Genomic DNA, 10,258 nt, shown 5'->3' with positions numbered 1-10,258 from the left:
CAGTTGCTTCAGGCAATTTTATTTAAAATAAAGTCCACAACAAGGTTGAAGTTTCGGAGGGACCCAATGCTCTGATGACGTGTTTCTGGTGGGAAAACTGTTATGTTTGGGCTTCTGGTGCTCATTCCTAGCTCTTACCTTTGCATTAATAGTTATCTTCAAGAACTTGGAGGCAGGGTTGGTAGATTTTCTGCTCGCTGCACCATTTTCCATTTTGCTTCAAATGTCGATTTTTAAAATCAAGATTGGATAAACTTCCTGATTGTTAGCCCCCCATATAGATTTTCTCATAGGAAAAAAAAACCATCAAGGTGTCTGAAACTTAGCTCAGATTTTCTGTAAGTGAGAAGTGTTTTACAATGCTCTCAAAGAAATATTTGACTTAAGTTAATTTTCTCCACAAATCCAGATTTTAAAAAGGGAATGGTAGGGAGAAAGCAGATATATTTGTCTTGTTGCAGTATCATTAGGAGTCATGATTACTTTTTCTAGACGTTGTTGCATTTCATCTTCCACTATCTGTCACAATTTGAACACTGCAGGGCAACATCTGGAGGGCCACATGATGCCCAACTTTGAGTTAACAGTATGGCCATCTTTGATATATTGAGGTCTACTGATAATTCCTATTTTCTGTTTGCTTATTTTATTTATTTATTTTTCGTATCAGAAGCGAAATCGAGGCTACAGTTGTAATGCATTTAGAAACACAAAGTTAAAAACTTGGCATTATACTAAATATCTTTTGACCAGAATCTGGCCACTTTGAGTGCCTTTGGTGCCGTTGTGAGCTCCTCCATTGTGAATGTGGCAGGTTTCAGACTGCATTGTAGTAAGTGGTCTGTGGTTTGTTCTTCCCCACACTCACATGTTGCAGACTCCATTTTGTAGCCCCATTTCTGAAGATTGGCTCTGCACCTCGTGGTGCCAGAGTGCAGTCTGTTCAGTGCCTTCCATGTCGCCTAGTCTTCTGTGTGCCCGGGGGGAGTCTCTCATCCGGTCTCATTCATAGATTGAGGTTCCGGGTTTTAGCCTGCCACTTTTGGACTCTTGCTTGCTGGGGTGTTCCTGCCAGTATCTCTGTAGATCAGTGGTTCTCAACCTGAGGTCCCCAGATGTTTTTGGCCTTCAACTCCCAGAAATCCTAACAGCTGTTAAACTGGCTTGGATTTCAAGGAGTTGTAGGCCAAAAACATCTGGGTTGAGAACCACTGCTGTAGATCTTAGAAAACTATTTTTTGATTTAAGGCATTGGAGTATTTCTGATGTGAGTAGTTAACAGCACCCAAACTTTACATAAAAAGGGGGATCAACCAACCAACCCTTACTATCCCTTTTTTGTTTCGTTAAATGTAGGAAGGAAGAAAACCACAATATTGTAATTTTTCAGAAAAAGTCTTTGATATTAATATTATTTATTACAATAAAGAACAGTTAAGCAGCATGGAAAAAATATATCTTAGCTACATTAACTCAATTGCCAAAAATATACACATCTTTTCCTCTCATTTAATTAAAAATTACAACAGCCAAGGAGGGGAGTGTTAGACACAGGCAATGTACTAAAATGAAACATAGCATCAAAAATGGGTAAAGGGTCTACCCCAGTGCAACCAAACACAGAACTTATTCAACTTTTTGAAAAGCCTTTTAAATCTTCTGTTCTCGTCCTACCAAGGAAGAGATTCTGGTGCTCTGTCCCAATGTGCTTTCAAAGCACGTACCCAGCCTGCTTTAAGCATAATTTGACAGCCTGGATCTTCAATCCTATGCTGGGATTATGAAGGTTCGAATTTCAAGTCAGTTTCCTGGGACACTGTTTCTAACATCCAAGCTTTCTGGATAGCAACTTCAGGTGGGGAGAGGTGCAGGATTGGCAATCGGAACGACCAAAGATCATTTGGAGCAGTGGGTGCTAGTGCCTTCAATTTCAGTGAAGTGATGAATCAGTTGGGTTTTGACTGGCTTTAAAGGCAATATCCAAGGTGCTTGACCTAGTTTGGAAGAGTTCAGCACCTTAGACAGCTTGAAAGCCAGAGTCAGAACCTGGAAGGGATCCACCGCCAAACTAACACGGGAGCCACCAAGCATCACTGGTTTGGATCACTTTCCCCATGAAGAAGGGCTATAGCAGTGGTTCTCAACGTGCATGTCCCTAGATGTTTTGGCCTTCAACTCCCAGAAATCCTAATAACTGGTAAACTGGCTGGAATTTTTAGTTGTGGGCCAAAACTTCTGGGGACCCACAGGTTGAGAACCACTGGGATATAGCATTATTTAAAAAGACAGAAATATAAACCTGGAGAAAGTCTCAGATTTCATTTTGCCCCAATGCTTCCTATTGTAAGATATCTACCATCATCCCCAATAAGTGGCCATCCATCATCTGCTTTAAAAAAAAAACATTAACGGGAGAGTTCTCTATTTTGGAGCTAATCTATGCCAATGTTGAACAGGCATCAGAAATCCTTTCTCATGATTAGTCTTAAATCCTTTCTCTTGGATGTTGAACTCACTTCGGTTTTAACCTCTAGTGCTTCAGAAAATAAATTAGTTCCATTATTTATGTCCTTTCCCTTAGTTGGCGAAGTGCCTTATGCCAGCTCCTTGAGAGCAGCCCTGAATATCAGCTGGTGGAAGAAAGATAGTCGGTTCTGCATCATCTTTGTGAGCTTCTGAGTCAACTGTGGTCATAATTGGAAGCACGATGGTAAAATAGATGGATCTTTGGGTCTGATCCAACAGAGTGGTTATGCTCTGGCACTTTTGAGTGTTAAAATGCTCTCGGCCTGATCCAGCAATGCAATCAATGGGGCAAGATGAGACAGTGAAATGTGGATGCACTGCAGGGTGTTTCAAAATGATGGACCCACCTTCAAATAGTATATTTCATGCTAGCAACATGTAACAATTACATGTGAAACTTTATGCCCCACCCTTTCAGGTGGTAAGAGTTTCATTCATGGGCAGTTCATGGTTGCAGAGATATAGCAGTTTCAAACTGGGCTCATCTTTTCAAAATACCCTGTATTATGGCAAGAGGCATGACGTACCCATTCAGACAAAATCACCCAGAAAGTTTTCCTGCACAAGACACCTGTAGCACAGCTTCCTCTCTAATATTTTTATCCAATTTGACTAACTGAACTGAGTCCGTTATTTGAGATTTCTATTTTCTTTTCATTAGTTGCATCTTTAAAATACCAATGATATTTAATGGTTTTAATGTTTATATATTTGAAGATTTCAAATACAGTAGAGTCTCACTTATCCAACACTCGTTTATCCAACATTCTGGATTATCCAACGCATTTTTGTAGTCAATGTTTTCAATACATTGTGATATTTTGGTGCTAAATTCATAAATACAGTAATTACTTCATAGCATTACTGTATATTGAACTACTTTTTCTGTCAAATTTGTGGTATAACATGATGTTTTGGTGCTTAATTTGTAAAAGCATAACCTAATTTGATGTTTAATAGGCTTTTCCTTAATCCCTCCTTTTTATCCAACATATTCGCTTATCCAACGTTCTACCGGGCCGTTTATGTTGGATAAGTGAGACTCTACTGTAGTACTGAAATGCTTTTAGTGTAAGCCGCTTTGAGTCTCCTTGTGGAGAAAAAGTATTGTATAAATAAACATAATAAATAATATCTTGTTGGGTGGTTATATCACTTAGATTCACATGGTTGAATTGCATTTGACCCATAGTAAAGGTAAAAGTTTCCCCTGACGTTAAGTCTAGTCGTGTTCAACTCTAGGGTTTGGTGCTCATCTCCATTTCTAAGCCAAAGAGCCAGCTTTATCTGTAGACACCTCCAAAGTCATGTGGCCAGCATGACTGCATGGAGTGCTGCATGCATTTTTTGACCCATATGCCTCAATGAAATGATCTTTTTACATTTCCAGGTACTGTGAGGCTAATAGGGCATGCAACCCCAATGGAATGAAAACATTCCTTGGTTAGAAAACCAATTTTACCCAAAATTTCAGAGATGTTCAGATCTTGAACCTAAGGAAGACAACTCAACTAAACTCTTCCCCCAGTAATAAACTGGCACCACACTGTAGTAAAATGTTGTCTGGTGGATGGACCACCAAAATGAAATATTCTCTATTGGTCCTGGCTGATTTCAATGGGAATTACACAGAACATCCACACTGATTGTACCCCATGGGTTCGCTCTGGCTCATGCCCCGAATGGCTCCCAAAAGCTACTGTTGTACTTTGCCTTATGATGAGACTCCATTTGAATCGTTGTCTTTAATAAGGAAATGTGGGGAAGTGGATTTTAGTTTCAGGCAGTCTCGTTGGAAGGGTTGTTAACCAAATCCAACCATTCTGAAGTAAAGATAAAATACAGATCTCAACTGATCCTTGTTAAGAGGCAATAATAAACAGACCAGCCTTTGGGAACACGTTGCTGCTAAAACAGACTGGATAAAGGGGGGAAGAGTTGTTACTTTAAATATACAGAAGGAACATTTGGATGATGCCAAAAACAAATCTCTCCTTCCCGTTTGCTTTTTCTTTGACTTCTACATCTTTCTCTGCTTAGTTTGTAAAGGGAGTAATCTGAAGTCATGAAAAAAAACCTCAACTGGAACGAGGCTGCTTCTTTTTTCATTACCAGTAATAAGTATAAATGGACTTTTTAAAGGAGAAGACAGTCTGTGAAGTGAGTAGAGTGCTGTTGCCATATCCAAACCATTTTCTAAACCAGGCATGGGCATGGGCAAACTTCGGCCCTCTGGGTGTTTTGGACTTCAACTCCACAATTCCTAACAGCCTACTGTTAGTTGAAGTCCAAAACACCTGGAGGGCCAAAGTTTTCCCATGCCTGTTCTAAACTTTTTTGGCAGAAATACTGACTTCATCAGCAAACTAAGTACCAATATTAATTCCTCCTAAACTTCAGATGAAATATTCCAGACTGGACTCCAATATCTCCTTATTAGAGTTTCTTGAAAGTTTAACCTAGAGTGTGTCTACATTACCATTGCAGGGATTTTGAGTCATTTTAACTGCCATGGCTCCGTGGTCTTTATTTTGGTAAAATATTTAGAGCTCTTTGTTAGACATCTCTGTCCTATTCCCCTGAAATACAGTTCAAAGGTACAGTAGCGTCTCACTTATCCAAGCTAAACGGGCTGGCAGAAGCTTGGATAAGCGAATATCTTGGATAATAAGGAGGGATTAAGGAAAAGCCTATTAAACATCAAATTAGGTTATAATTTTCCAAATTAAGCACCAAAACATCATGTTATACAACAAATTTGACAGAAAAAGTAGTTCAATACGCAGTAATGTTATGTTGTAATTACTGTATTTATGAATTTAGCACCAAAATATCACGATATATTGAAAACATTGACTACAAAAATGGCTTGGATAATCCAGAAACTTGGATAAGCGAGACTTGGATAAGTGAGACTCTACTGTAATTGAAAAGTAATTGAACAAAATTATTTTAATTCTGTGGAATAATGGTTTGATCCAGGAGAAAAGATTTCACATAGATTACTAAACCATAAAGCTGGAAGAAATCACAAGGACCGTCCAGTCCAACCTCTGCCAGAATATATATAAACAACCAAAGTTGTCAAGTGCAACTCTACAAAGGTTTCACTGGTCTTATAGACATAGACCCCAGTTCTATTTATGTTACACTGGGTGACTGATAAAGAGCACTAATAATCAATATTTAAGGGGTTTTTGACAATAAAAAGTCATATCAGTTGTCATCCTACTCAATTGTGATGTCACTTTAATTGGAAAAGGACTACCATCCTCTGGCTGGGAATTCTCCTCCCCGCCAAAACTATAGGTCCCAGATTTCCATAGATATAGCCATGGCAGCTAAAGTGAAGTCATAGCACTATAACTGTTTAGTGTCAAAGGGCTCCCCTACTCTGATTTCTGAGATTCACAAGGTGCCAGCCATGCATTTTCAAGTCTTGTAATCTTAAGCCAAAGTGCTATAAATCTGCTTTGCTAAGGAATAGGAAATGGCATAAATAATAATGACTGCACATGTATGGAATGCATATGACTGAACTCATCTGGTATGTCAGACCTTAAATGCAGGAAATAGCACTGAACTGATGTTTACATTTGACCGTGTGCATCTATACACACTGACGCAGAGCTTCGGAAAGTTGCTTTTATGGACCAGAAACCCCAGAATCCACTGATCAGACATGACTCTGCTTTCCCTGTACACTTTGGGGTTCACTGGGGTGTGTGGCATGGCTTATAGTTCTCATATGGGTCATTCGATGCCAAGAGGTCTAAAATTTTAAAAAGTTCCCACCATCATGTTCTCCAATTTTGTTCAAATTTTAGCTGTAGCGCCAGTCAGCTAAGTTTCCCAAAATTAGAGGTCTCTAACTGCAATAGTTGCTGATCTAGATGCCCTTATCTGAAAAGTAGTTAGTCTGCATGCACACGACATTTAACAAAATGCCATTTTGGGCTCTAATTTAATTAAAACTAAATGTATAAGAATGGCTAGAAAATTGAAATCTTGTACAATTTTTTCCTGCTGATTCCGATGAAATTAATTTTACCATTATGGATGCAAATAACTCAAAGTGTGCATCAAAATATGTCATGACTCATCATGACAAATTTTGACCAATATTCGGTCTGCAATGATTTCCATGCAAACGAAGATATGGACTTGAAATTTTGCCCAAGCATTATGCTTGTGATGGACATAATACTGCCAGATTTGCAACTATACAGCATCTATGAACATCCTGTAGTATCTCTTCAAATTTGGCACTGTCAGCATAAATTTTAACATAAGCCATTTATTAATAAAGAGTCTACCTGAATATGTTTGTGAATAGTATCATCTGAAAGAGAAAATTTTGCTCTACAAGTCTGATATGTTTTTGTTTTGCAATGCGACCATTAAATACCCATTTACTCAGATCAAAGCATGATATACTTTGTGCATTTATGCATTCTGCATCCTCATGGTCCTGCTAATTCAGTAGATTGGCTGCTACGACGCGATACTTGCTAGATTCCAGAACAACTTTTTGCTGCTATTCCAGATCCATCAATGACATCATCTCATCAGCAACATAGTTTCCCTGAAATAATTATCTGCAAGATATTGGAGACATGATGGTGGGAAGGTTTAGACTCCTTGGCATGGAATGACCCATATGGGCATCACTGAATGTATGCCAGAACAAGATCAGAAGTGTAAAACTCTACATCACAAGTCCCTTGACTTGTTGCCTCTCCTATTCGCTATGCCTTTTCCAATCAGCCCATGGAAAGTCAGATTAAGATATTTTTCAAGTTGCATTGATACAGCTCCATTCCTGTCCAACTTTTGATTCACCCTTTTGTGGAGTGGTTTGCAAAGTACAACTGATGGCAACTCTTATGTGCTTTGGTGCCACTCCTTCCAGCTTTTGAAAAATAAAAAATAAAAGGTTGTTGAATGTTTTCATGACTGGAATCACAGGGTTGTTGTGTGTTTTCCGGGTTGTATGACCATGTTCCAGAAGCATTCTCTCCTGACGTTTCGCCCACATCTATGGCAGGCATCCTCAGAGGTTGTGAGGTATATTATAATAATATAATTATAATTATATTATTATAATTATATAATAATAATAATCTTTGAAAGAGGAACAGGCAGACTAGTTGCACAATGTCTTGACTGAAACTGAGGGAGTCCTCCATATAGAAGGACTCATTGGTGGTTCGACAAGAGGCCAAGAATAATGCCATCAAGATAGCAAAGGACAAAAATTGATCTGGAACGGGGCCGAAACACTGGCCTGAGTGCTTGAGAAAGGTGAGTGCTATCGAAAGCATAAGTGCATTCCATTGATAACAGTTTCTATCCGTCACGTTTGCTAATGCCTCGCTAAAGAGAAGGGAGAATGGAAAGGGTAGTTCCAATTTTCAGCTGCATTTTCATTTATGAAAGCTGCCACAAGTGAAAAGAAGGGAAGGTTCCATTTGGAATCACTCCTGCTTTTGTTAGTTTCCAGTAGCTTTCTTTTAAAACAAAATCCCACACATACACACTGCAAAACTAAATCCCACATTCACACACAAAAGTGGAAGCCAAACACATCTGCACGGGTGAATTAAAAAGGGTAAATCCTTTAAAGCCGCTTCTTTTTTTCTTCTTCTTTTCCCCTTAGCATCCAGCTCAACCACGTGGCAAGGATTTTTCTTCTTTTCAGTAAAAAAAAAAAAGCAGAAGAAAAAAACCAAAACCACATAGGGGAAAATAAAAAGATTTTTAAACAGCAGTGGTCATACTTGGGAGTCATCTGCACATGCCCACCACCAGTGTTTGAAAATAGTGCAAATTGGAAGAGGTGGTGGAGATGTGCCTAAAATGACTGAAGGCAGGAAAGCTTTTGAAAGTTCGTAGGTGTTTTTTTCCCCAGTCATCTGGCGTCTTGTTCCCTTGAGAGATCTGTATTTATCCAGCAAAGATAGGGATGGCTAAGGTTTCTCAAAACAACTGACCATGATTCCCATTTCATCTCATCTTAGCATGCTTCAAAAACTGCTTCAAGAAGAAGGGAATGAATGCTTTTGCTGCGGCACTGGTTACCAGAGGCAAATGAGGTCTTAAAGTTGTTGGGAAGACCAATATTCTTCGTATCTATGATCTGACTGAGCCTAGGTCTGGCGACAGGAAGATGTTTTTTTTAACCTGAACAGAGCTACCTGGAGATGGAAGAAACAACTCCTGCCCATAGATAATGTCTTGGCCCTGCCTCTTTGGTGTTGGCTTTGGAGTGGCTGGTCTAAGTAGGAAAAGATCTTTTTAAGTGGCTAGAAAGTTCACAGCAAAGGTGAACATAGATTGAGTGCTTCTAGACAAGGCTTTTGTTGTGCAATTGCCTTCTGAAGAGGCAGAAGCAGGCTCGGACATCAGCATCTTCCTGTGTTATTTCACCAGTTTCTTTGTTTTCCCACAAAAAAACATGTTGACAAGGGAATGCCAGAATAGCTGCCCAGAGAGCCCTTTGGGCTAGTATTGTGAGGAGGAAGCTCTCTTTGCCATGCCCTTGCTCCACACACACAAAGGCTCCTGAAGGTGAGGAAAAGAAGACTCTCATCCAAACAAGAAAGGCCATTGTTAAAATGTAAGACTGGCAGACTTGGGAGAACCGAGGTAACTGTTCTTGTTGTGCTGGGTTTTCTCTCACCAGAACCACATCCCAGCAAGAGTCAACAAAGCTTTGAAGCTGCGCCTTTGTTTCCTCTTGAGAGCAAAGCTCTTGTTTCTGTATCTCTCTCTTCAAAGAAGAGCTTCCCAACTTCACCCTGTTACGTACATACTGGAGACCTCAGAAGTCCCATCTCGTCCCCCTTTCACTGTGGCTGCATCCTTCTGCTGACAGAAAACACGACTGGTTTCTTAGCCTTGGTTGGGAAATGTCCTCCTCTGCAGATGACATGGCCACTTCTCGCAGCGCCTATCTTTGCAGGGGACGTCTCTTAGCAGACTGCTTCCCCATTTCCTCTGAAGTGCAACTTGTCATGAAGTAAGTGCCGCACAGCAGATAGAGCCAGTAAGGGAGGGGAGGGTTTACTCCACTTTCCTCCTTCAGAAAGAGGACAGAACCAAGGAACATAGACTCCCAATGCACCTCCGCTTGGTGTTGTCCTGCTCTGCAGCAAAGCAGACTTTCTCGGAAGTCTGGCATCAGGTGGTTGCTCTACGTTTTGGGATCCATGGCTCAGGGAAGAGAATTTCCTATGACAGAGAATGGCCTGGTGTTGCCAAAGCTATCCCTTGTCCTGGACAGGGGCGCCTCCCTTTTCATTCATGCTCTAGAGAGGATGAGAAGCACAGAACTGATGTTATATTTTACAGCAATTAAAAGGAGAAAAGGAGTTGATGAAACTTTAACATACAAAAATATTTGGGAATGGCCTAAAACTGAGGGCTAATCCAGATGTAAATCATATTAATCTGGATTTCTCTTCTTTTCCAATCTTGCTTTTATTCTAGCTTTCTGCTTCTCAGTTGACATCCCACTACAGTTTTCCTGAACCTGTGGTCCTTCACATGCATTGGACTATAGCTTCCATCATCAAGGTCTGTACTGGCTGGAAGTTATGGAAAATGCAGTCCTGCATATCTGTGGGGTTTGGGCAAGATCTGATCTACCCTAATTCCCTTTGTTCAGCTACCTTCCCACGTATCTGTTTCCCCCAAAATAAGACAGGGTCTTGTATCAAATTTTGCTCCA

At 40.1% G+C, this 10,258-nt stretch overlaps 1 protein-coding gene across 4 annotated transcripts in view; it reads right to left on the bottom strand.

Annotated features, from left to right (window-relative positions):
- Positions 1–1,398: 1,398 nt before the first annotated feature.
- mllt6 (MLLT6, PHD finger containing) overlaps positions 1,399–10,258 on the bottom strand; it is a 141,236-nt gene continuing 132,376 nt past the window's right edge. For all 4 annotated transcript variants that reach the window (XM_016994601.2, XM_016994602.2, XM_008113421.3 and 1 more), the window contains exon 20: positions 1,399–9,836. In XM_016994601.2, the coding sequence (XP_016850090.1) occupies positions 9,792–9,836 (45 nt within the window). In that variant the 3' untranslated portion in view covers positions 1,399–9,791. The remainder of the gene's footprint in view (positions 9,837–10,258) is intronic.

This window comes from Anolis carolinensis, chromosome 6, assembly GCF_035594765.1.
Source record: "Anolis carolinensis isolate JA03-04 chromosome 6, rAnoCar3.1.pri, whole genome shotgun sequence".
In the NCBI taxonomy this organism is placed as follows: Eukaryota; Metazoa; Chordata; class Lepidosauria; order Squamata; family Dactyloidae; genus Anolis; species Anolis carolinensis.
Note: the sequence above shows the minus strand (reverse complement) of the source record. Positions and strands in the feature narration are given on the sequence as shown.